The sequence below is a fragment of the Durio zibethinus genome, chromosome 26 (genome assembly GCF_047325235.1).
Source record: "Durio zibethinus cultivar Kanyao isolate XHJ-2024 chromosome 26, ASM4732523v1, whole genome shotgun sequence".
Lineage (NCBI taxonomy): Eukaryota > Viridiplantae > Streptophyta > Magnoliopsida > Malvales > Malvaceae > Durio > Durio zibethinus.
The window spans coordinates 18,024,669-18,051,730 of NC_143187.1; the positions used below are offsets into that span (position 1 = coordinate 18,024,669).

The 27,062-nt window shown below is 32.6% G+C and overlaps 3 protein-coding genes and 1 pseudogene across 3 annotated transcripts; 1 reads left to right on the forward strand and 3 right to left on the reverse strand.

The window, feature by feature from the left end:
• The first annotated feature begins 1,627 nt into the window (after window positions 1-1,627).
• On the forward strand, window positions 1,628-10,488 carry LOC111275358 (V-type proton ATPase catalytic subunit A-like). The gene is made up of 20 exons (XM_022860690.2): window positions 1,628-1,965; window positions 3,937-4,063; window positions 4,242-4,297; window positions 4,403-4,459; window positions 4,639-4,750; window positions 4,829-4,866; window positions 5,507-5,608; window positions 5,706-5,762; window positions 6,083-6,154; window positions 6,225-6,326; window positions 6,411-6,473; window positions 6,555-6,687; window positions 6,886-6,992; window positions 7,944-8,138; window positions 8,385-8,471; window positions 8,608-8,712; window positions 9,013-9,110; window positions 9,229-9,307; window positions 9,830-9,918; window positions 10,039-10,488. The coding sequence occupies exons 1-20, from the start codon at window positions 1,888-1,890 to the stop codon at window positions 10,151-10,153; spliced, it is 1,872 nt and encodes a 623-aa protein (XP_022716425.2). The 5' UTR covers window positions 1,628-1,887; the 3' UTR covers window positions 10,154-10,488.
• Window positions 10,489-10,589: 101 nt separating this feature from the next.
• On the reverse strand, window positions 10,590-12,310 carry LOC111275359 (protein HYPER-SENSITIVITY-RELATED 4 pseudogene; annotated as a pseudogene).
• Window positions 12,311-13,714: 1,404 nt separating this feature from the next.
• LOC149511398 (7-dehydrocholesterol reductase-like protein) lies at window positions 13,715-15,763 on the reverse strand. The gene is made up of 3 exons (XM_089755101.1): window positions 15,505-15,763; window positions 15,277-15,435; window positions 13,715-14,182 (listed from the first exon to the last, which is right to left on the reverse strand). The coding sequence occupies exons 2-3, from the start codon at window positions 15,425-15,427 to the stop codon at window positions 13,920-13,922; spliced, it is 414 nt and encodes a 137-aa protein (XP_089611227.1). The 5' UTR covers window positions 15,428-15,435; window positions 15,505-15,763; the 3' UTR covers window positions 13,715-13,919.
• A 1,057-nt stretch (window positions 15,764-16,820) lies between these two features.
• LOC111275360 (7-dehydrocholesterol reductase-like) lies at window positions 16,821-25,672 on the reverse strand. Its single transcript, XM_022860692.2, has 13 exons — window positions 25,433-25,672; window positions 23,758-23,980; window positions 23,506-23,561; window positions 22,842-22,944; window positions 22,693-22,758; window positions 21,928-22,041; window positions 21,061-21,187; window positions 20,486-20,586; window positions 18,577-18,702; window positions 18,415-18,479; window positions 17,946-18,027; window positions 17,774-17,856; window positions 16,821-17,014 (listed from the first exon to the last, which is right to left on the reverse strand). Exons 1-13 carry the CDS (start codon window positions 25,579-25,581, stop codon window positions 16,948-16,950), a joined length of 1,362 nt encoding a protein of 453 aa, XP_022716427.2. The 5' UTR covers window positions 25,582-25,672; the 3' UTR covers window positions 16,821-16,947.
• Window positions 25,673-27,062: the final 1,390 nt, after the last annotated feature.

The following is a 27,062-nucleotide window of genomic DNA, read 5'->3' on the forward strand; positions in this document are numbered from 1 at the left end:
TTTTCTTCCCTCTTGCACAATTTCCCTCTAAAAAATCGATTCACTTTAATCTTTGAAATCATAAATCCTAAAAATCAATACAAAATTATTAAGTTTATGAATTAATTAAGTCACTAAATTTCAATTTTTTAATTTTGTTTTTAATTTTGTTTTATTTTGATTAAATTATCTTTGATTTCGTTAAATTTTGTGTGTGAAATCATAGGTTTTGAATTTACAATTTTTTAGAGTTTTTAAAAATTTTTGGATTTATATTTTTAAAAATTTGTAAATGTATCAAAAAATGCAAATTAATTTTTTTTAAAAGTTACTAAAAATATAAATCCAAAAACTTTTAAAAAATACAAATAAAACTTATGAAAATACAAAATTGAAACTATTTAAAAACTTTCAAAAATATAAAATTGAAAACTTTTAAAAAATATAAATCCGAATATATTTAAAAATTTTTTAAAGTATAAATTTCAAAGTTTTTAAAAATGTTCGAAAATGTAAATCTTAAAACTTTTAAATACTTTTAAAATATAAATTCAAAATAAAAAAATGAATATGCAAAGGATTAAAAAATAATTTGCTAAAATTTAATAAAATAATTTTATTTTGAGTTATTTTATAATAAAAAAATTAAAATAGAAAGAGTAGTAGTAAAGTAGAACATGACAAAAAAAAGCAATGCGCAACGTCACGATGTGAGGGTGAGAGCGACACACGGGATCTGGCTATACCTTTAGGAAACTACCTACGCACATTCAACTTTTGTCCGTGTCCCCATAAATACAAACTTCTTTATTCGGTACAAGAGCCTTATGCATTCCCGCAAATCTTCTACACTAATTTACATATCGGACATTAATTAATTACTGATAATTACACTTTGAGGATTTTCCGAATTATAATAAAATTACGATAAAATTATCCTACAAATAAGTCTAAGAGTTTTTAAATTTTTTAATGAATGGATTAAAAGAATGAAATTTATTTCATTAAAATAAAGTTTTAAAAATTAATTAAGTATTACATAAGAATACAATAATTTTTCAATTTTATTTTCAAAATTCAAAATTTATCTCTAGTGTGAAAATTATAATATATATAAGTTATTACTTATAAATTAAAAAAAATAAAAGAATGGTTTTAAAAAGTTTTGTATTTATTATGTTGGTTTTTTTTTTTTGACTAATTAAATTTAGTATGAATAATTAATATATTTTATTTAATTAATTAAATAATACTAATTATAATATTGAAATAATTAATTTAATAATATTAATATTTGTCATTTGGCATTGCAACACATTTATCTAATGACGTGGAATCTGCCACGTCACAAAAAGAGATGGTGTCATGTAGCGTTTTCCCTTGCTTCTTTTAAAGGTTCAACATTCAGCGGTCGGTTGACTTAGATTTTAGATGGATTACGTGTTTACTCAAACCTGACCTGGCATTCTGGTCCAATATGATCAAACCACGTAGCTAAACTTACTAAAATGCGGGTCCCATGAAATGTGGTCTAATCGAACAAGCCACACCATTTATCAAAATAGAAATGCACGCATCTTATCATTCACACTCCAACCAAGATCCTGACCGTTTAGCGATGAATTTCTCTCATTTCATCATCATAAGTGTCACAATTCACATTCTCTCTCTCTCTCATGCCTGCTTTCTCTCAGAATAGTTTCTTTGCTTCACTGAAATATTCTTTTTCTCTCGATTGAAACCCTAGGGTTTTGATCGTTACCTTTTATTTGTTTTTCTCTACTAGAATTGTATCGATTTTACTCTTTGATCAGATCTTGAAAATCCAAGTTAAACTCCTTCACTCAAACAAAATTGATTTGATTTGCTTCTTTTTTGTTTAATTTCATTTAAGAAAGAAAGGAAAAAATGCCGGCAGTTTACGGGGCCAGATTGACGACATTTGAGGATTCAGAGAAAGAAAGCGAATACGGCTATGTCCGTAAGGTGAATTCCCCTCATTATATCATTCTTATCTTTCCTGCCGCAATTTGATTTGCTATTAACGGTCGATTGAGTTTAACTATATATGTTACGAGTATTTTTATTGTATGATCTGCGTTTTTATACTTCAGTTTAGTGTAATGGCTTTGTTTTTAGACGTTTTTTTATATGTTTTGTCATTTCTTGATCTGTTTTTCTTGTGTTGAAGTAGAGGTTGGAGTGAATTGTTTTTTTTTTTTTTAATTTTTTGATTTCTGATCTGTTTTTTCTTTTGTCAATGCTAATTATAATGATTTGAAATTTGTGATATAATTTTCAAGGATTTTATTTCGTTTGCTTTTTTAATATATGATCAGTGAATTTTGGATTGATCTGGATGGCAATTTACATGAGTGTTCCGATGCTTGTACTTGAAGTACTTAATTTTCATTTTCGTTTCCTGTTTATTTTTTTGGTTGGAGATTTGGTGATTGAAAATTGGCTGCTAGATTAGTTTTCAATGACTGTTTATTTTTTCAAACTATTGTTGATTCTGTTAAATCAGTGACAGTATATGTTGTGATTTGTTTCAGTTGAATTGCTTTAATTGCTCAATGTGATTTGTTTCACTTCATTTGGATGCTAAGCCTGCCTCAGATTCAACTTTTCTGTCATAATTTTTCTATTAAGAGTTTGATTAAAGAAAATTGTTATTATGAATTCCATGACAATTAAAAATGAGAAAGTGACTTTCTTTGTCCTTTCTATTTGTCATGTGGATGTATATGTATTGTGTATTTGGAGAAATTGCTAGATATTGATCTTTGCTTTTTCCCAAAAAAAAAAAAAAAGAGATTATGATGCTTATGCTTCGATTGGTAAACCGAAAACAACATCTAGAAAATAAAAGATTTTCTTTGGAGAGATTTTTTGGAAAAGAAATAATTTTCCAGTGTTGGATCACTTCAGAGAAAATATTTTTCGGTATTTATTTCAATGGAAAACAAAAATATTTTCTTCACTATTCATCTTCTCCTTCGTTTAATCCTATCTTTTAAATCTTTCTTTTACTCAATATACCCATTTTAAATATATAAAAACCTACAAAAAATAAACACAGTAAAATAACCAAATAACAATATTTGAGAAAAAAAAAAGAAAGATTTTTTTTTTTCAAAATACCCATAGGCTACAAGATTAGCTTAGAGATTGAAGCTTAAAAAGGGAGATTATGGAGGATAGAGAAAGTTTGTGGAGAAGAATATGATTTTTATGAGATCTTGTGAGCTTTCTTGTTGCTGCCATAGGAATGTTAGGAGCTTTTTTGTCTTTTTGGTGGCTTATTCTATTTGAAGGAGGAGAAGAAATCAAGAAAAAATGACAGTCCATGAACGATGAAGAACAGAGCTCAGGTGGGAGAAGAAAAAGGATAATCCACATTAGCCATTTTTGTAGCTCTAGTACGGCTGATACAAAGTCCTTTTATTCTTCTTCAAGTTCTGGTTTCAGATCACAAGCAGGTGGTACTACTGTCAAAGAACAATATAGGACAAAGAGAAGGAAATTGGGGCTTTTTTGCTGGATTTGTGAAGATTGTAAGCTAAAGTGTTGTAACTGTGCTTGACTATTGAGAAAAGGAGAGATGAGTTCAGTTGGAGGAAATTGTCTTCCGGACTAAAAGAACAGAAGACAATTTCTCTCAAATGGGCATTAACGGAAGACGATTTCTCTCAAATGGGCATTATTAGCTTTTGACTAGAAACCAATTTCTGTTGACTTTCTATTTTTTGGGTCAGCCAAACACAAAAAAACGCAGAAAATATTTCTGAAAGTGATTTTCCATTGTACCAAATGGAGCCTTAATTATTATGTTCATATTTCTATTCAATCAACGTCTATTGCATTTTCTGACTGACTACCAACCTACTGAATTACCTTGGCTAATCATTCTTACTTCTTTTTTCATGTTTCTCCACTTCAACTATTACATGGCAGGTGTCAGGTCCAGTCGTTGTTGCAGATGGAATGGCTGGTGCTGCCATGTATGAATTAGTCCGTGTTGGACATGATAATCTGATTGGTGAAATTATTCGGTTGGAAGGAGACTCTGCTACAATCCAAGGTAATGCAAACATTAGTTTTTTCAGTTAAAGCTTCCCTTTTGTTTATGTTCTTTGTTTTCCTTTAGGAAAGAAGGTACGCAAAAAAATTAGTAAGAATTACCTGTGGCTTTAGTGAGGATCCTTAACAGAAAGTAGTTTCAAAAGTTATAAGAAACTTTCACTATGTTCTTATTTCAGTTTACGAAGAAACAGCTGGCCTGATGGTGAATGATCCGGTTCTGCGGACACACAAGGTGTATTGTTGTTCTTTTTTAAAATTTTAAAAGTAACTACACTTGAATATCTTGACAGTGATTTTATTGTATTTTTGAGCTTATAATTATATGTTGATGTTGCAGCCTCTGTCAGTTGAGTTGGGACCAGGAATATTGGGAAATATTTTTGATGGCATTCAGGTTCAACCATACTTTACGTGCAATTTAAATTCCTGTATTCTTTTAACTCTTCCCACAGTTTAGTTGTGTTATGAAAACCAACTAACCAGTTACCAGCTATGCTGTTAACGGTATTATTATGTATTTGCTATTTATTGATATCTGCTATTCTCTTTTCTTTCAATGTTACATCAATATAGAGGCCTTTGAAAACTATTGCTAAAAGATCGGGTGATGTGTATATCCCTCGTGGAGTTTCTGTACCAGCTCTTGACAAAGATACCCTTTGGGATTTTCAGCCTAAAAAAATAGGTATGCAACTTTAAGATGCAACTGAAATGGGTATTGGCTTGTGAGGTTGGTGTTCAATACAATGCTTATTTCCTGCAGGTGAAGGGGACCTTCTAACCGGTGGAGATCTATATGCTGTAAGTTTAATGGCCTTGTACTATCATCTTAGTAGAAGTTCCATAAGTAATAAGAAGCAGAAGGCACTGCCTAGGTACTGGGCACCTAAATAACCTTAGGTGTGAGTTGCAAATGGTGCCCAGTTGAATAAGGCACTAATCCCAGTTTTAGAGACTGGTAATGGTTTTTTAAATATGCAACATAATCAGATTATGATTATGGTTAGAGATGCGAAGAGAATCTTGGAATCAGCTATGGATTTTAAATACAAAGAAAATGAACAGATTTTGGGTTTTAGTTTCAAAAGACAAGTGAACGGGGAGGGGAAGGGAGAGGTTGGATGAGAGAGTGGCTAATTGCAATTTTCTTTGATTTTGTTCTACAAAAGTCAGCATATAGCCATTTTTCCCTTCAATAAAGTTGATAGAGACAAATGAAAATGAGGCCATCATTTTATAGGCTTTTTTAGGGTAGGGAACCTAATACCTGAATAATTAAAAATGTGACAAAGGATATATGATTTCATCGCATTGCATCTTTTATGGTGAAAATTTGTACTCCAGTTCCTTTAGAGATATAGGATGAAACTTAGATCACTTGATTTTTTTGCTTTTAACTCTTCTAAGATCTTTAAATTGATACTTTGAAATTCAAATGCAGACTGTATATGAGAACAGTTTGATGCAACATAGTGTTGCCCTTCCTCCTGATGCAATGGGAAAAATCACTTACATTGCCCCTCCTGGTCAATATTCATTGAAGGTTTGGGTGCTTAAATTTTATATCATGCCATTCTATATGCTTTAATGTGGTACAAAGCATTCTTTTTTCTATAATTGACCCTTTTACGTTATGGCAGGATACTGTGCTGGAGCTTGAGTTTCAAGGTGTCAAAAAGCAATTCACCATGCTTCAGGTTTGTATTTTCTTTCTTATGTCATTACATTTTCCATGATTATATGTGACAATAGGTGGCTTGGGTTAGGGTTCATTTTGTTGATTTTTTTTAGTCAAATTTTTGGGTGGGGCTGGGTTACGGCTGGCATCCAATCATCCCTTGTGCCAAAAGTTGGTACTTGGCCAGGTTGATTTGTGCTATTCAGCCTTGGGTCGTTGACTTTTTGGGCAGGTCACTTAAGTTGGGTCAATATTTTGTCAGCTGTACTGATTAACTGCTATTCACTTTTTTTAGCAGTTGCAAAATTTTAATTTGAAATGTGCTACACCTGTATGCAGACATGGCCTGTCCGTACACCAAGACCCGTTGCAACAAAGCTTGCTGCAGATACTCCTCTGCTTACCGGTCAGGTAAGTCTTATTGTGGGAAGGACTTTTCTTCCAAAGGTTGTGATTTGCTGATAACTTTGTTTTCAATCAGCGTGTTCTTGATGCGCTATTCCCCTCAGTACTTGGTGGAACTTGTGCTATTCCTGGTGCATTTGGCTGTGGTAAAACTGTGATTAGTCAAGCTCTTTCCAAGGTAAATTTTTTATATATTTCTTTTTACCTTTAACTTCTTCCAATGATAGATATTCATTGTTCTTATTTTTCTGATCATGTGCAGTATTCTAATTCTGATGCTGTTGTCTATGTTGGTTGTGGAGAGCGAGGAAATGAAATGGCTGAGGTGTTTTTTCATCTTTTTATTTTGGAATGTTAATCCCCCTTGGAGATTTTAATATCCTCATTCTATATTTATTTATTTCAGGTTCTTATGGATTTCCCTCAATTAACAATGACATTGCCTGATGGTCGTGAAGAATCTGTCATGAAGCGCACAACACTTGTGGCTAACACTTCTAACATGCCTGTGGCTGCTCGAGAAGCCTCAATTTATACGGGTAAAACTATGAACTGCTAATCATAGGAATTTCATAATGAAAATTGCTTGAACGGTAACCTTGGGGACCGAGAGTTTGTTTTTTGGATATTTTCCATGATAATGAGTTTAGGATCGTGTTATTTTTGTTGCTTCTTTTGTATTCTGAAAAAGATATGGGCTGCCATTAACATCATTTTTTTCTTTCGTGGATTTGCAGGGATCACTATAGCTGAATACTTCAGAGATATGGGCTATAATGTTAGTATGATGGCAGATTCAACATCTCGTTGGGCAGAAGCATTGCGTGAAATTTCTGGACGGCTGGTAAAAAACCCATCAAAACTTTGCTAATGAAACAATACTTCTCCTTTTCCTAATGCTTATAGTTCAGGCATATTGACCAGGTCCATTGAGAGTGCTTCGATTTAGTCTTTTTTTCCAATCTGATCAGAGCACGTGGTTTAATTTTAAATTAATGATGTTTAACTGTAATTTTGTTAGAACTGCTATTGTTTTTTCCAAGTTGTTATACTTGGTCCTCCAGCTTATAAATACTGTCACATAAGATTGGGGGGGGGGGGGGAAGTAGCATATATTGCTATAATTTTTCATTGGCATTTACTTCAATGAGCCTGTTTTGTGTATTAATCTGTGAGAAAAAAAGTGTCTTTTGGGTGTTTTGTCGTCTACTAGCCAATGTTTGTTGCATGTATTGGACCACAAAGAAAAAGAATAGGTGGTTGTTCACTAAAAGAGAAATATTAGTAAACTTGATTGCCATCTGGTTTGAGTTTTGTCAGCATGGTTTGAAAGTGCTCCTTGCTGATTAACAGTCAGTTCATTGTGCACTCATTTTGTCATTGTTCTCAAAGCATGTCTGCAGATAATAGAAACCATAAGTTTTCTGCTGATCCTTTTGCCTTATTGACGGCATTGTGATTTTCCTATTGACATTTCTTATCTGATGGTTAATGATGTTCCTCTAAATCTGAGTGCTTTATTTTTTTGGTAAAAAATTTATCTACTTCAAACTCTTGAAATAGCAAAAACTTTCATAAGGTTTAGTGCTTAGGTGCCATTATCTTTTATAATTTAGATGTTCACTTATTTTAGCAGGTAAATTCTTTTTACATTCTAATTTCACTTCATTAATGAAAATGAATGAAAATATTGTTGTTGTTTCTATGTCTGGTATACTTCTGGTATTCATTCTATTGGCTAACAGCTTTCTTTCTATTAAGCTCATACTAGTATCTGTTTTGATTTCTGTTGCAGGCAGAAATGCCTGCTGATAGTGGATATCCTGCTTACCTGGCCGCAAGATTAGCCTCTTTCTATGAACGTGCTGGTAAAGTTAAATGCCTTGGTGGGCCAGAACGTACAGGTAGTGTCACAATTGTTGGTGCTGTTTCTCCTCCTGGAGGAGATTTCTCTGACCCTGTGACATCTGCCACCCTCAGTATTGTTCAGGTATAAATCAAGGTTTTATACATTCATTAGGCGCCCGCCCTGTCCCCAATGCACCAGGGGATAGGAGGGAGAGAAAGGGAAAGAACCAAAAATGATAATGGAAGCAGTTCAGTATTTTTTTTTTTTCCTAATAAAAGTGCCAGCTGTGTTGTTGCTGCTGCCTTTTAGCTGTTATGACTGTGATACTTATCTACGGGAAAGAACTTAGTGCAGTATCTCCATATTCCTTGTTGGTTTGAATTATAGGTTTTCTGGGGTCTTGACAAGAAGCTTGCACAGAGGAAGCATTTCCCTTCTGTCAACTGGCTTATTTCATACTCAAAGTACTCGGGGGTATGTACATAATTCTATCCCTCTTAGTTTGTAATTATCCAATTATACGGCTTTCCTTTACTCTTTTCCTGAGCTGGCCTTTTCCCAAGTGATACAAGTCCTCCATATTAATTGGTTGTTTCTTCTATGTTCCTAGGCATTGGAATCTTTCTATGAGAAATTTGATCCTGATTTTATTAGCATTAGGACAAAGGCCAGGGAGGTGCTTCAGAGGGAAGATGATCTGAATGAAATTGTCCAGGTAAGTTTCCTTATCTTGCTATGGTTTTTGATGAAATAGAATCTTGCTATTTTATTACTGTTTAAAGACTTAAGAGGAAGAACATGTGAGTGTGAATTTTATTTGTCATTTTGACCTAGCATTGAATCATTAGACTCATCATAATGTTGCATTCTCTCTCTTGTCCCCTCCTTTGGCTTTCAGTTACACGTTCTCTTTGTAATGTTATTGTTAGTCTTTGTAGGCTGCTACTGCAAATTTTTAGCACCATCTTTTTATCTCGTCTCACTTCAGCACTCACCGGAATTTGTATTGTTACAGCTTGTAGGAAAGGATGCTCTTGCTGAAACAGATAAGATCACTCTAGAAACTGCTAAACTTTTAAGGGAAGACTATCTTGCTCAGAATGCATTTACTCCGTAAGCTTCAGCTCTTACTGTTTGATGTCAGAAAACTCTTAGTAGCTATCATTGTTTCAATGGCTTTGTTTTCATATGGTAATCCTTCTTGCACATGTTTTTGCGTTTGATGTGACAGATATGACAAATTCTGCCCATTCTACAAGTCTGTTTGGATGATGCGCAACATTATTCATTTCAATACTTTGGCCAATCAGGTAGTGCATCCTTGCTCTGTGTCACTCTTTCAACTGCTGATCACTGCTACCTTTTTGTCCAATAATTTCTATTATGGCCATTTTTAGCTACTTGGAAAAGCTAGAGGGAAGACAATGACAACTTTTTAAGTGGTTTATTACTATCCTATTTTGATTAAAGAGAAGTTGTGGATGGACATTAGTATTTTAAATTCTAAAATATATATGGGGTGAAAGATTCAGGCCATAGCGTAATGCTTCATTTTATAGTGAGAAGAGAATTACAATAGCAGGTTCTAGAAAAATAGATCTATATATAGACCTTGCCTCCAGCCTTTTACCCTTTTTTTGTTATGGGATTCTAGAAAACTAGGTCAAGGAAATGTTTTGTTTTGACTGATATATGTCAAGCCTCTAGCTTTGTATATTTCAACCAGTTCGGTGTCTATACAACTTTTGTGCTGTACTTTTTGTCTGATTATTTTTATGTCTACCAATTGGAGGGAGTGTGGGTCTAATGAGTACTGCAATATCTATGTTCAGGCGGTGGAGAAAGCTGCTGGGATGGATGGTCAGAAGATAACATACAGTCTTATCAAGCATCGTCTGGGAGAGCTCTTTTATCGATTAGTGTAAGTTAGAGCTTTCTGCTGGAAATTCACCAAAGAAAAAAAAAAGAATAAAGTGGAAATGACTAAAAAATTATTTTTTTAGGATTCTGTGCTTAATTTGTCAATTTCTTGACACCACAGGTCACAAAAATTTGAAGACCCAGCGGAAGGTGAAGAAGCTCTCGTGGCAAAATTCAAAAAGCTTAATGAGGATCTGACAGCCGGTTTCCGTGCATTAGAGGATGAGACAAGGTGAACCGCAGTCAAAAGATTCGACTTTTTCCCCAGTCTAGTCCTAGTTTCAATTGTTGGGGTAAAATCGCTAGGACTCTCTCTCTTTGTTTGAGTGAATGAAAATTCTATCTTGATAGATACATGTTGTGCCGGCATTGTAGCTTTCGTTGGCCTGAATTCTAAAGTGCTATAGCTATGAATTCATTAGTATGATTTTCTGCCCTTTCCCTTTTAACAGGGGACTGAAACTCTTTTTTATTTATGTATTTATACAATAAGATGTGTATTTTCCTTTGATTTTGGCTAGGAAAGTGATGCTACTATAATAAGAATAAGCTGTGTATTCAGTATCATCAATCTATCATGCGCTCATTGCCCTTTTTAGCATAAAATTCTATCTTTTACTGAGCTGTCAATGCCAACTCCCTGTTGCATATCCATAGGACAGGAGCAATGAATTTCTCCAACAGACAGGGACAAGGGAATGCATTCCTTGCCGTGCCTAATTTTGAATTATTGTGATAACAATTTTATTAATTCTCATAAATGTATTTAAAAGAATCGAAATAAGCAAATTCATCCTTTTCCAAAATTTCTCTCTCCGTTAAATGGGTATTAAGAAGGCTGCAGCTTGAAGATAAAGAAAGAAGTTGCGGCTTCTGGGATTTGAACTTTCGACTGACTTGGTAGATGTCATCTCGTAACGGGTTCACTGATCTTTTCATGTAGGAATTTGAGTATGCCTTGAAAGGCAGCCTTGTTCTTCATCAACTCCCCGGCAACTTCTGCAGGACTGACATTCACCTCCTCCAATAGCCTTTCAATCTGTTGGAAAACACCATGATTGCTAAGCCCCAAATAGTTAAACGCAAGTTGCTTGAATACGGATGCATTGCAGTATGACATGTGAATATGCATGTCCATACGACCAGGTCTCAGCAAAGCTGGGTCTAATCGTTCTTTATGATTGGTTGTGAAAATAATGATACGTTCTTCCCCACAGCATGACCAAAGACCGTCAATGAAATTCAAAAGTCCTGACAGTGTCACCTGATTGTCACCTTGATTTCTCCGAGATCCATTCTCCGATTCTCGATTTTCGAGCTTGATAGAGCAATCGATATCCTCAACAACTAGTATCGATCGACTAGGCATGGTAAGCAACAAAAATCGAAGATCTGAGTTGGTTTGGACTTGAGTAAGATCCAAGTCATAAATGTCAAATTTTAGGTGATTAGCCATTGCTGTTATCAAGCTTGACTTGCCTGTCCCTGGAGGTCCATACAGAAAATATCCACGTTTCCAAGCTTTCCCAACTCTTTTGTAGTATTCTTCCCCATTGTTAAAGTTTTCAAGGTCCTCCATCACTGCCTTTTTCAGCTCCAAATCCATAGCCAGTGTCTTGAATGTCATTGGGTGTTGAAGTTTGACATCATTCACATCCCACCTTCCATACATAGCTGTGTGGAGATTTATTGTTTTATTCTCTTCTCTGATCAAACTTGCTCTTTGCAAAATGTATGGCAAGTATGAATTCAGCACTATATCTTTGTTTTTCTTGTGAAAACTCAGCTCATATTGTCTAATTTCTGACCGTATAGATGCATTAAGATCACCATGGTTTGGTTTCCGAAAAGGTACAGATTCAACTTGTGTGCAAACCAATTTCCACTTCATCTCCACATTTTCATAAACATCAACCAGTATTCCATTTCTATCCATGGATAGAGCTAATTTGTCTTCCTTCTCACTTTTGCCTACCTTCAGTCTCTGAATGGAGGGGGTTGTTTTGCTGCCCAAGTATATATCAGCAGCTTCAAACACTTGGTTTACGGCTAGCCCTCTGAATTCTTCTATGACGATTGTGAGTTGAGAGGAGAAATGGTGACATAGATTTTGTAAGCTGAAGGAGAAGTAGTTTAGGACTTCTGCTGGAATAAAATCATTGGCGATGGTCCGAATCACCATTGCCGTTGCTGCTATAGATGCTGCTGTGGATAGAAGGCTCTTCGCTTTCATCACTTTCCCTTTGGACAGCATATTTGTGAAATGTGAAGTTGAAATAAGTGGTAGATATTGTTGAAAAATGAATAGCTCTTGCCAACGGTCGCCTCGACTGGTGCTAGAATGCTAAACTTTTAGTATCAGCGATTAGGTTGAAACGGGTTCAGATTCTGACAATTTAGTACAAAAAAAAAGGTATAGCTCTTTGGAAATCTTTGTGTAGGAAGAAGGTTTTGAGGGTATGATTGTGAGGAAAGGAAAAGCCTATAAATCCTGCCTTTTCTTGCCTTGCATCTGAGACGTACTCCTCGATGAGATTTATATGGTGTTTTGCTGACCATTTCAGAGGAGATATTTCCATTCCTTCTTCCCCTAGGTCTTGACATTTCTAAGCGAGACAAAATTTCCAAATTAGTATTGCTGACTTGGTTATCAAATTTATTTTTCAGATACTAGAAAAAGAAATTTCTTTGGCCACAGGCACTTGCTTTGTCATAATAGTCTTATAGAAGTTTTTTTATATATATATATATATATATATATATATATATATATATACATAAAAATTTTAATAACTGAGATATTTCATTTAAAAATATTCAAATTTTAATTAAAATTGAAATAATCAATCGAATCGAATTAATTTGATAAATTAATCATCATCAAATTAATTTCAATGTATTATCAAAAATGATTTTAAACTTTTAGATTTTGTAGAGGCTTTTATGTTTAAATGGATCAATCCATTCTTCACGAAATCAAAATTTTGGTATTTTCTTAAAGGTTGATTTTTGACTTGAAAATCATTTGACCAATATTGTGCATTTAAAAATTGTGTTTTTGAAAAAAAATAACTTAGCCCAAAATATTGAAACAAATATCGGAGAATTTCTAAATAACAAAATTCAAAGTCCAATGATAAATATTTGAAATGAGAAATATTGGACTTCATTTAGAATCATCTTTAAAAAACTAGGCTTTTTTTAATGGTATAAATTATATAACATGAAGAACTTGTATTAAATAAAGATTTATCAAAATGATTAATTAAGTTATTAGAGCTCAATTTTTTCTTCCTTTCGGGAACAAAAAATCCAATAAATCTTATTGAAAATTTTCTTTCTTGAAAAATAGAATGCTAAAATTGAACAAATTCAAGGAAAATAGTTTTTTCTTTTTTTTTTTTATATCAATTTGGACTTACATTTTCAAATTAAGGTCCCAAAGAAGCATAGGACATGAAACAAGAGCAAACAATTTCAAGCATAGCAAATAGTTCAAGGAAAAAAAAAACAATTGTATCAATGTACCCAAATCAAGAATTTAAGCACAATGTTACAGAGTCACTACATGACATTTATGAGCAAAATGATAAAAGAGCATCATACATAATACTCAACAAATCATGTTTTACACAAAATGTGCTTAGAATTTGAATGCATCAATATTTTTTTAAGCATATATTCAATAAATCATTTTAATTAAAGCAAAAGGTCATCATAGATCACATTGTGACTGTGACATGGACTAAAGTAACTAGGCAAGTAAAAACAGGTAAAGAGGGGCAGAGGGCAAGCACTTATCCAAATATAATCTTACTAAGTGCAGGTTGTAATAATGTTGGAATATAGCAACTAAAAATTAAATGCATAATCCGCAATAACCAGTCGACAACCTCCATAAAACAAAGCATTTATCTTTTGTTGACAGCAACTTTGTTTGGTACATAACACATAGAAGTTCCAAATGAAAACACTAAGGTGATCTCCTTGATGTTGCGTGAATTAACCAGGGCCAACTTTAGGAATATCATAATGCTCGCTCATGTTTGCCAGATATTGGTTGAAGTCCTGGATTCTATCTCGGTGAGATTTATTAGCTTGCTTAGCCAACCTATGGACATCAAGCTGCTCCCTTTGCTCAATGTATCGTCTCTCTGCTGGTGTGAGATGATCATCATAATGAGAAGCCTTCCCCTCCCCACTTGATTTGTCAGCATCATTGATATCTTCTTCATTGGGATCAACAGAAACTTCTTTGCTTCCACCTACATCAAGTACCGGCTAAAACTATGAGGTCTAGAAACAATTATGAAATAGGAACATCAAACAGGTTTTAACAGTGTATAACAAGTTAGAAGCAGGTTGAGTCAAATAAATTAAGTGTGCACAAACAACAGAACTACTAGTCAGTAATTTTTATTTCTTTTCTTTTTTTACTGTAAAATTACTACTCCAACCTAAATCCAGTCAAGCAAAAGGGCAACAAAATATAGATGCAGCCAAAAAGATTTAGATGTCTCAGTTAATGTACTGTTTAAAAGGCAATTTATCTAGCAAAAAAAACCAAGAATTATCCTCCCTACAACGTTAAGCCAATCTCTGCACCAGCTTTTATGGTAGTAGTAGTCACTCTAACTAAGCTCACACATAAACAATTTTCAGAAGAGGGCTTTTACTTTAGATAAAAGCACTATCAACATAGCAATAAACAACAAAATATCAATGCATCCATAAAGATTTGGATGTATCAGTTAATGTACTGTTTAAAAGGCACCTTATCCAGCCAAAAAAAAAAAAAAGAATTATCCTCCCTAAAATGTCAAGCCAATCTCTCCACCAGCTTTTCTGGTAGTAGTAGCAGCAGCAGCAGCAGCCAAGAACTAAGGTCACTCTAACTAAGCTCATACGCAAACAATTTTCAGAAGGGGCCTTTTTCTTTACATAAAAGCACTATCATCATAGCAATAAACAACAAAATATCAATGCATCCATTAAGATTTGAATGTATCAGTTAATGTACTGTCTAAAAGGCACCTTATCCAGCCAAAAAAACAAGAATTATCCTCCCTAAAACATCAAGCCAATCTCTCCACCACCTTTTATGGTGGTAGTGGTAATAGCAGCAGCAGCAGCCCAAAACTAAGATTACTCTAACTAAGCTCATATACAAACAAATTTCAGAAGGTGGCTTTCCCTTTACCTAAAAGCACTATCATCATAGCAATAAACAGAGTGTCTAATATAAAATTAAGTAAACATAAGAAAAGGTTGTTATATGATCACCACAGTGCAAAATTAAATTGAGGAAATTGAAAATAAATTAGGGTTTAAAATCCAATCCAAGAAAAAGAAAACCGACCAGAAGCAGAAGAGAGGTCATTTTGGGTACTCTGAAAATCCTGATGCTGCTTCTTATGTTTCTTTTTCTTCTTGATTCCACCAGCCTTAACATCTAAGGCTTTTCCCTTCAGCTTCAGCTTCCCACTTACTACATTGTCGTATGCTGACATTTTTCCCCCTGAAAGATTCCAAGTGTTAAGAACAATTCACCAAACCCTAAACTTAGCGGAAATCAAAATTATCTCACCTTAGTGGGATATGAATCCTGATTCAAAGAAAGAAAATTTTGGAACGATTGATTTGAAAGTCAATTTTAAGATTTTACAAAAAAGAAAAAACGCCCACTCTGATTTTCCGAAACGAGACGAGGCAAGACGAGAGACAAAAGATGAAGAATTTGGCTGTGGGATTTGAGGAAGAATTGATATGCGAAAGGGTGTGGGCCCAGAATATTTGAGTTTAATTGGTGCTTTAATTGAAAAATTATAATAGCCTCTAATATGTATAGATTTATCTACATCCGGCGATTTGTGAATTAATATTATGTAAATATTAAAATATATGTACTCATATTATATTTTATATAAAAATTATATATTATAATTTATATAAATATAAAAATACAAAATATATATTTTTAAATTTATATGTAATTATTATTAAAATTTTATATTATATAAATTTCATATCTTAGTTTTATATTATATTTTAGATTATAATATCTAAATTTATCTAATTATTGTATGACTAAAATTGAGTTTATTGGTCATTTTACTCATTTGAATAAATTTATATAAATTATAATTTTAAAATTTATGATATAAAAATATATAAAATATATATTGGCTGAATGGAAATTATTTCTCAAATCAAGACAAAAAACTTGAATTTAGATGAAATTGACATTTTGTTTTGAACAAAAAAAATATTTATTTTTTTATGTTAAAAAGGAATTATCATTTAAAATGCATAAAAAATTTCAAAAAAATTATCTTATATGCTAACTAATGGAGAAAATTTTAAAGGCTACAAAGGAATCCATAAAATAGATGCATATCTTATTAAGCAATATTTACCCAATAATATAATAACTAAATTAATTTTTAATATCATATGTGAAATTTAAAAATTCTACTATCCACATATACAAAAATAACTCAAAATGAAAAAAAAAAAATCCAATTCACTTAAACCATATTTTCTTTTGAGATTAGTAACATGAGGACAACAACAATAAGAATAGATAAAATCCTTTCTCATCTCTCATCCACTTGCATTGTACCTTAAACCCCAAACTCTTTTTTTTTTTTTTTTCTTATTTTAAGATAAGTAATTCATTCCTCTTTCTCATTACTTTTTTAGATACCTAACAAAAATTCATAACTGACATGTCAAATACAAAATAATTTTTTATTTTTTTCAAACTCATATATGATTTTTATTAAAATTTTAAATTATCATTTATATATATTTATTTTTGTATTGTCATGTCAAAATTTTGAGTAGTAGAATGCAGGACACTTTAAACATGATGCAAGCAAAAACACAAGCACTCAAAAGGAGTTTAGAAAGTGTTGGCATTTGTAAGAGAGATGATATTACATAGCACTTCCAAGTTCAACCACATGGTATAGATATGCCAAGTAAATTCAATTCAAAATGAGCAGCAGCTTCATTCATCAAACATCTCTTAGTAAATTCCAGGAATGATCTTGTAGGGAACCTTGTTGCAGTATAGTTTCCAGTACTTACCATACCTGAAAAGTAGGATCTTGTCAGAACCTTATTCAACTTCACTTTTAAGACAATTGATTACAGTTAAGAGTCTTTGTTTTTCCCTCTTCCTCTCCTATATGAGTGTGTTTGTGCATGCATTTGCATGTGTAATTTTTCAAGTATTATTGACATGCATGCCTGTATAGGCAATGAAGAAAGAACCAAGTTAAGTAGGATAATGCCAGCAAGATTTATTCATTAAGCTCATTTTCGCGAAATACACGGAGCTAATTTCTCAAGGAGAGTAAGAAAATGGGAAGGAGAAAATTACCACTCAACTGTAGACAAAAAAAAAAAAAAAAGGAAAAAAAGAAGACAAGAAAGTGACAATTACTGTGCGTAACAAGGTGAATGAAAGATTTACACCATGGCCATACACAAACACACAACAACTAATAATAGCTCAAACATTTGACCTCTTACTTTCAAAGGCAATTGGGAACCCTTTTTACAAGACCCAAAACCAATTAGCTAAAAGCCACATTGTCCCTTTAGTTTGGTTTTAGGAATTATGCCTAACCCGAATAACAATTTGAGTAGGTAAAAGTGAATGTTCCCATTAAAACGGGACATGCTCTAAAACCAATTGATTCGGATTTGACTTATGTGGGATACCATCACTTGAAAAATATAGAAAAGAGAGAGGCAAAGTCATTGGAAAAGGAAGTAATAAAAACACAGAAAAGATAATGGTTCAAAGTGATAAACAATCCAGGTAAAACACAGTTAATATTACTTACTTGGATCGACACCTGTCATCATCCCTTTTGGCTCGGTCGACTAAGAGGATGGTAAGAAATACCACATAGAAGTATGGCAGAAACTGATGAAGTACCAAAAGCAATAAAAGTCTCAGATATGATTACAAGTAGCTCCAAATAGTATACTTATGGCAATTACGAACAAGCTTACATGGTTGAACAGAGCAGGAACAGTCCAGAAAAATGCAGCTAATATTTCTGGCACATAATGGAAATGACGAGACAAACCCCACCTGGAAAAACCGTTATGTAAAATAATGTTAATGTTGTTAAGAGGCCAGAGCCCCAGCTCAAACTGTATTTTCTGGTAAAGAAAACTAGGCAAACATCATTTCTTATGAAAGGCCATTTGGCTACACTTAAGCTTGTACATGCTTATTTAGCCCGTAAATATCTTCACAACAGAAGTAATACCGAAAATTCACAAGATTCTTTTATATTTGTCAATTTTAAACCTCATATTGAAAAATTAAAGTTTACGAGAATGAAATCAATCAGCTGAGACTAACTAATGCAACTTCAACTGCCTTGTACACGATAAAAACAAGTCCTAGCAGAGAAAGCAAATACTTGTCTATGGTGGTCTGAACAAATTTCATTTTCACAGAAGGAAAACTCACCATCCTGATGTTAAAAGAAGGCTGGTTTTGGTTTCCCCAGATGTTGTTGTGTAGGTGGCCTCAATCTGAAGAAAAGACCAGACAGGGTCAGACCTGCTTTTGAACACCTATGTCCAAATTTATGAACAAGAAAATAGATATAAAAAGCTATGAAACAAGCACCTTTGATGGTGCTTTCCCCCAGACTTTGCATTTGCCATTTGTTCTGCGAAATTCTTGCCTTTGCCTATCACAATCATAGTTGATATATATGCAAAGAATGCCGGCCACAAGGATATAAACTGCAAGCTGACAAAATAAAAAGCAGATTTTTAGAATTAAGAAAAATAGAAAACATACTAACCAAAACCTTTCTTTGACCAGTGTTATGCCCATCAAACTAGGTTAATTTTCAGCGTACAACCAGGCTTAATTTGCAAATTCAAATTTTTTTTGTCCATCTTTTACCTTTTGGACTTTGATTAACTCTATAGAATTATCAAACTCATCTGGACCTTGGACAACTGGAAGTCCTGAAAGTTTCAACTATTTGGTTTATTTTGACTAATTTACCAATTTAATTGATCCAAAATTCAACTGAATAAACAAACTGCTTGTTGCATTTTGAAAATGAATCACTCAACAGGATATCTTTCCATTGAACAAGCTTTTGTTTGCATGAATGAAGATACATATAGTGAATTACTTCTACAACCCATACTATTAACTTCAGTAAAAGCTGAAAATGAGCTTTTAGGAGCTGGGAAATTGAAGCTCCAAGATCAGAGTTATTGTAAAAAGATGAAATCTAAATCTGGTAGACAATTTTAATAAAAGTTTTAAATAGACGATAAATATTGCTAGTTATTTCAAACAATTGCAACTTAACAGCTCATTTTGAAAGCTCTACTTCAACAGCCCTTTTTCTCATAACTCCAGCCTGGACCAAATAGGCTGTCTGAAAAACATACAGCTTATAACCAACTGGTCCCAGAGAATTATAGAAATTCACTGCATAATCTAATCTTGACCTTGACAACTTTACAAACTTTCAACATGTCACATAAATTTGGCTGAAAGTTCCAGTATTTTACTCTAAAAATAAAAATAAGGAGGAGAATCACCTAATTAGTCATCAATCATAAGTGGGACTGACAAAAATAACAAAGCCGCAAAAGGACAGACTCTAGAGGAAATCATTGGGATCATTGATCCCTAGTATCGGAATTGAATTATTATTTACTGGTCTATATATCCCCATTCCTATCCATGTAGAATTTCCTACTAACTTCAGTAGCTCAGTAATGAGAATGTCTACCGTTTAGACATTAGAGTATTTTATTCAACTCTTCCCTGAGAGTTCCATCGATAGGGAAAGCATTAATAAAGAAATATGGTTGTATCAAGGCCAATTACAAGAGATGGAATACTTAAGGCAACAAGAACCTTGAAGAATGTTGTTGTGCAATTTGACATATCATCTGGAGGAATTCATTATAATTAAATTCTTAGAACACTTTAGAGATAAAGTATAATTCAGATTTGGTAAAATGTTCTTTTATTGCAAACCTATTATGATGGGTTCGCTAAAAGGAGATTTTAGTCCATAAGAGGCAATTTTAGTCCATAAGAACATTTTGCAAAATTAAGTTTTAAGAAATCATTTACAAAAAATACAATGGGATGGACCAAAATTCCAATTTTTTTGGGTATTCCAAAATCATTGCAATATCCTGTTAAATCCAAAGGCCAAATGAGCAAAAGGATAAATCAATGAATTTTCACATTATCTTTCAGATATTAAAAATTGACTCAACCAAATTTTACCCAGAATAGTGCAAAGGACTGAGTTCAACTCCTTTCGCCAACTAAAGTCATTAGTTGACAATATTTTTGGAACTAAAGGAAAAGATTAATAAATAATGTGAAAATTTGGAGAATGGCATTAATATATGCAGGTACGTTAAAGGCCTAAATTATGTAGGTATCATACGCAGAAGACAGGCAAGTAACATTGGTGACCACAATCATATAATAAGAGAATGGATAACAATATATTGTTTATAATTTTTGGAGAAAGGCATTAACATACCTGTGTTCCAAGGTTCACAGGATGGTTGACAAGGTACATCCCTTGTGACGTGTACACAGATGGAACCCAAACCAAGCATCCCCAACAGATATAGAACCCAGCTGCCCAGATATATGAATTAAAAATAATATTTCAGTTATCAAAAAGTTATAAATCTGAAGAACAGCTGAAACTACAATGGCTGAGAATTTATAGTTCGGCTTCAGGTTTGGCTTACAATAAACCAGTAAAACCAAACCAGGCTGATATCTATTACTGCTTACAGATTATGCTTAATTCAGTGGAACATCAAAACCATAAGCTAAGCTACAACCTTCACAATGAATAAAGTGTCACATATGCAGAAACTCATATGCATATACCTATGAGCTTTGCATACTTAGAGAATATACACCTTTCCATCAATAGAAGAGCATATCCGGGTAAAAATCATAAAATAGGGGCTTATTTGGGTACAATAAAAGAAATGAGGCTTTTCTGAAAATTTAGGATAGTGCAGGAACTTATTTCATATTTTAGCCAACAAATGAACAATAAACAAGACTTAGAGAAAGAATAGTAGAATGAGTGTAAACCTCGGTCATGTGCAATGTCCATTGTGTTCCAATAACCAGCTTCCCACCAAAAGAACTTTGTAACATACACCAGCATCAATGTTGTATTCACAAGCATGGAATCAGAAACTTTTCCATTGACTTCATACTGATACAAAAAAGGAGGATATTAAAGATGATATCTAAAAGATTACTTTCCTAAATATAGAAGACTTCAATTTAGTTTATTATAATTCAAAGCAAAATGAAACCAATTGCAGATATGAAGAAAATCCCATCTTACACTATATCCCATAAGCTAAAGAATTTAGTTGAAAATTAGTATAATTCAAAAGCTAAACAGTTAAATCAAGGTACCTGAGACATCAGACATGGTACCATGGTAGGTAACTAGGTAACCACCTGCTCAGGCATTAAATCTAAAAGTTGACACCTGATTTTGTAATAAGAACAAGCTACTAGGTCAGGTGTAAATGCTCTCTCTAGCAAGTAATTGACAGAATGTTGAAACCTACCCAAACCGGTTTATGCTGCCATAACAACTTTGAAAATCTAACGAAAATGATGTACCAAACTTCTTGTAAATTTGAAGAAGAGAAGGCAGAGAGGATTTAAAAAGTTATATGCCTTTATTTCCCTATGCATAACCTCTCTTCAAGTTGTCTTGTTTATCAGTTCCAAAACTTACCTATCTGCTTGTAGCACCACATTAAACACCAAAAGGGAGTGTTTTCCCCCTAAACTATTGAAATATACCTAAACTTCAGAGGATATATATATATATATATTTTTTGAAAAAAGTTGGGTAACAAGGCCTAGCAATATGGGATCTTAGAGAGAGCTTATTTGCACAACCCCCACCAGCAATAATTAACCAAGAAGAGCTACCTGCTTTATGCAATATGTGACAGCAAGAACTGCCCAAGACATCAACCCAAATCTGCAATTTGTAAAGACTTTGATGTCAAAGTTTTTCCCAATTCGTGGATACAGCTCCATACCCTGCAACAAGAAGACCAAAAAATGTAAGCACCACATAACACTTTATGCTCACCACATGCACCATAGGAATGCATTCTCAAAGTTATGTTGCATAATGCACCCTATGTGCTTGTCTTTCAAGAATCAGCAGATGCTTGTAGATTACTTTCTTAGTCTCTACTTCTTCATTGTAGGAAAAGCTTGCAGAGGATTTTACAGTTTGGGCTTGCTTTTGAGTTCTTATTTTTTCACAACATTTTACCATTCCGACACATATATACACACCATAAATTTTGCATGCCTGCATATGTGGGTTTATAGCACATATTATGCAAGATTTTCAGCCTCTCAAATATGAGACAACACTAACTATTTGAAGCTCATATATAGCATCAGAAGTCTTCACTCCAATAATGGTCCGCAGATTTCTAAAACAAATAGGTCAGAAGGTTTGAATTTCAGCTAGATGTCAATCATATGCCTTCAAACCCCAGCCCTCAATGCACACCAACACACTTTCATTGTATAATCAACTAAAAACATCAATCTGCATCTTCTGTGGCAATGTTTCCATGTTTCCTATTCTACTTGACCCATACCTTTCAAGTTCAGAAAGGACCTTTAAAAAGTTACACGAGCTAACGTAAATATAAAAAGTTCATAGATTCTAACCCAATAGAAATCAATTATTAAGTTCCCAGATGACCCGGAATCAGTAGAAGAAGGTGCCACATGACCCTGTAAACATAAAGTGTAGTGTCAGAGTTATAATTGGAGCATTACTTGTGAAAATTTTGCATCAACCAAACTTATTTCCTCACTTTAATGTACAAGAAAATACAAAAAATAAAGCTTCCAAAGATGAGTGCTGAAAATATTTCTCCCAAATGATCATAAACAACCGTGGGGTTGAATATCCCAAACCTGGAGAATGAAAATTGGTAAAGTGATTAAAATTGCTTGAAGGTTAGGTCAATTAAGACCAGAAAGCAGAAAGAGCATGTCCTCTGAAAAATAAGATCAAACGAATGCTAATATTATCAATTAAATTTCCATTTGATAAATTTCCAAGGAATGAATAAGAACTTCATGCCAGAATACTGCAAGTGTAAATAGCAGTCCAGTGCAACAAAAAAGCATAGGTCTACTTCATACTAAGATTAGAAGTTGGAACATTGGCATCTAAACATTTGGCTCAATGGTATGTGCATTGTATCCCCCAGCTCAAAGAATTCCACCCCCCCCCCCCCCCCCCCACGCCCCTGCAGGGGTACAATTCCCAAATTGAAAAAGAAGTTGAAACATAGAATAAAAAAACAGAAACATTGTTTCCCAACTGATAGCAGGGCCTCTAATTGCATTTCTAGTTTTCCTTTCCCACTTCCAATGGCCAGTAAATAGAGGGTTCAGTATATTTCTTCAAGCAAGGAAAACAAATTCTGCAACTGCTTCTGATTTGCTAAAGCTAAAGAGTAAAGTCCTCACCACCAAAGACTAAGATAGATAACCAATGTCACAAAATATGCTGCCATACCATTTGCCTGCAAAATTGATAAAATGAAGCCTATGATTTATGCAATAAAATAGTTATAAATATTATAATTTAAGTGTTCGTAATTCCATTTTGGAGATATAATAAAAAAGTAAAAAAGATCACCAAAATTATCACCAAACATATAAGACGGGATGCAAAGGAATTGATAAGCATTTCCTAAAACAACATCAAGTAACTCAAACCTTGTAAACAGGTATGTTCCCGGTGGGAGATATTGGGCCCTCAACCCTCTTGCCTGGGAGAAACAATTGAAGTGCTGCTTCAAATGCTCCATAAATGAAAATTATTTTCCAGGCAGTGGCAGTGGGTTTTGGCCATATTTCTATTAATCCCTGCAGTCCACGCTGCTTTAAAAAATTCCAAGTTTGGGCAACAGACCCATCAGCATGTACCATTGTATACCATCTGCATGTAGTAAAAAACAAATTCAATATGCACTCAAGAAGCAAACTGCAATAAATTTTTTAAAAAACCAAGGAAGAACTCAATTATACAGCTACAGAAGGATCTCACATTCCTAAAACTATGGTAAAAGCTGAATGTTCCATTATGCTTTTAGAAATCAGAGAATTCTTTTTCCGATAGCATTAAAATGGTTCAGTGGATTTCCTTAGATTTGCTCAAATGGAACATAATAAAAATTCCTAATTTTAACTTCAAATCTTCTACATAATGTTACCAAAGTTTGCATATATTCATGATAAAATAAAAAGCTTGTTCTATGTTGGTTGTATGGTGCGGTAGAATCATTACCGGGGAAGCAATTACTCCAGAGAGGAAATTTTAATGTCTGGTCAGTAAGTGGGAAGGTAAACGTGGTGCCCACCTATATGCACATGCAAATGTCTGCATTCACATATATAAAAAAAAACTATATTTCCTCTTTCCGAGCCCCTCAAAAAAATGTATATTTGCTCTCATGTCATGTTTTAGATCCCAAATATCATCATGTGCCAACAAGAATTTAAGCATAAACAATTTTTACATTGTCCTATTCAACCCAGTGGAGTGGATAAAATATTTCGGAAGTATCAGCTATTAAATAAAATTGTAACCTTTTTCTTTTTTTACATTTCCCAGAAACCAAACAAAGATTTAAACTCTGAGCACACTTTTTCTTTTACACATTCTCAGGACCCAAACAGAAGAAAAAGAAAAAGCTTCATTCAAGAACGCTTCATTCAAGAACAATCATTCAAAACTCCAACAACTAGAGAAATGACTATGAGTTTCAATAAAACATAACAAAACCAAACATTAATAATAATCACAATATAAAGATTTGTTAAATCTATAAATTCACATTCCACAGGATTTTCCAAGGAAAGGAAACCCTTCATGGGAAAGTTTCTGTTCCATTCAAACAAACAAGAAAAACAATATGATTGACTTCAACAAAACTTACAGATAAATAACCAAAAGAGGACATATAGTAAAAACTGAAAAAAAATGAAACATGATGTCACCAATGCTGAATCAATGAACAGGCTTTGCTTCTATCATCCCAACAAAGAATTCAATAATGACAAAAAAAAAAAGTTAACTTTCTTGATCTTTATGCTTCTTAAAAGAACCGCCAACAATGATCAGCAACAATCTGTGGTAGTTTCAATAAGATCTAAAAACTTGTTATGTTTTGTCTTCATATTTCAAAGATTTGGTTTTTATTATCATTTCCCTTCATCTAAATTGAGTTACAGAAATGAAAAAGCCATTAAAACTGAAAAGCTGCAATGGGTATTTACATAATCACAGGATTTTTCATTCCATGAATTAAATTCTAAGAAAAAAACTCAAAAAAGTGAAAAAAAAAAAAGAAAGGAAGAAAAGATTTGAAAGAGTTGGGGTTTTACTTACAGTAAGATAACAAAAGGAGGGCAAAAAGAGAGAAGCGATAACATAGAAAAATAAGTGACCGCTGCTGAATGAACTATCTTTGCTTCTGTCGCAGCTGCCATTTTTGTTTTCCTCTCACTCTCACCCTCAGTCTCTCGATCTCTGCTCATCTTCAATTAGTGTGAATAAAAAGCCCCTGTACTGAAACTGAGACCAAGAGGTTGGTCTGTTGATCTTGACTTAGAAAAAAAATGTCTTTCTTTTTCGTATATAAATATATAAATATACATATATATTGTTTTTCAGCATTAAAAATCATGTTATAAAAAATTAAAATTTTAGCAAAAAAATAAACAAAAATGATTTTTTTTTTCGAAATTCCATGTAAATTTTTCTTTAAAAAACATATAAAATGAGAAGGAGTACTAAAATATAAACAATTTTGATGGAAAAAAATAATATAAAAAATAAAATGTGGTGTGGGAACCGGATTTTCAAAAAAATAAAATCCGATTTTATTTGTTCAGAATAAATAAAATTCATTAAATATGAATTTTTTATAATTTTTAAAAAGATAACATTTCATTTAACTTTTGAATTATTGTAATTTTTTTAATATAATACTTAAATTAAAAAAATTTTAATCGAATAGGTTAGCATTAATTTTGCATATAAAATTATCTCAACCTCTTAATATAATTAAAATAATATTAACGTAACATTTAAATATTAAAATAGATGACATATGGTTATTATATAACAATGAAATCATTATCACATATCATTTTAAAAAAATAAAAAAATAAAAAATTAATTTTTAAAAATTATATTATATTATTTTATCTTAAAAATTGACGTATGGCAATAATATCTAAATCACATGTAATTATGTATCATTCACATCAACATTTAAATGTCATATTAGATTTATTTTAACAATCTTAAAAAATAGGGTAACTTGATATATAAAAATATAATTTAAGTATCTAATTAGATAATATTTTTCTTTAAATATTATATTAAAAAATATAAAAATTAGGAAGCAAAATGAGGTATTATCCCAATTTTTAAATAAAAAATATTCCAGTTGTCCCGCATTGGATTTTTTCTTAGTTGATTGGACGAATAATTAGTTAATTACATTAGTTTAGCCTAAACTCACTATCATAGGTCACATGACATCCGCATAGGCATGTATGAAACGAATAAATACCAGCTTTAATCCCGTAACACACGGGATGCTAATAAATGTGCATGATTGACCTATATATATAAATTTATAACTAAATCTGTAAAGTAAATTATTGGCCTATATATATAAAAATATTTATATGTGCTCTTTACTTAGGCTAATTTATCTAAAAAATAAAATATTTAATAGGGAATAAGTTATCTCTTTTAATATATGAAATCAAATAAACAATTAAATAAAAGTATAACATTTAATACATTATTAATGAGAATACTTATTATTTAGAATCCAATTTTATATATATTAGTATTTGTTGTCATGTGTTTTGCACATGAATTTTTTTTATTTTTTTAATAATAATTATACATTGAATATAAATGGTTGTATATTATACAAATATTTGAAATTAAAAAAATACATATTAATTTTTTCAAAAAATAATAAAATGCATATTAATAT

Bases quoted from the DNA above. Each gene is read 5' to 3' on its own strand.
- LOC149511398 (XM_089755101.1), bottom strand. From the start codon at position 15,427: ATGTCAGCATACGACAATGTAGTAAGTGGGAAGCTGAAGCTGAAGGGA. The intron at 14,183-15,276 runs GTCGGTTTTCTT...TACTTGATGTAG, and splicing joins TGACCTCTCTTCTGCTTCTG to GTGGAAGCAAAGAAGTTTCT.
- LOC111275358 (XM_022860690.2), top strand. From the start codon at position 1,888: ATGCCGGCAGTTTACGGGGCCAGATTGACGACATTTGAGGATTCAGAG. The intron at 4,064-4,241 runs GTAATGCAAACA...TTCTTATTTCAG, and splicing joins AGACTCTGCTACAATCCAAG to TTTACGAAGAAACAGCTGGC. The intron at 4,460-4,638 runs GTTCAACCATAC...ACATCAATATAG, and splicing joins ATATTTTTGATGGCATTCAG to AGGCCTTTGAAAACTATTGC.
- LOC111275360 (XM_022860692.2), bottom strand. From the start codon at position 25,581: ATGAGCAGAGATCGAGAGACTGAGGGTGAGAGTGAGAGGAAAACAAAA. The intron at 21,188-21,927 runs GTAGCTCTTCTT...TTTTTGTATCAG, and splicing joins TCACATATTGCATAAAGCAG to TATGAAGTCAATGGAAAAGT. The intron at 18,028-18,414 runs GTGAGTTTTCCT...CGGTTTTTCCAG, and splicing joins CTTCTTTTAACATCAGGATG to GTGGGGTTTGTCTCGTCATT.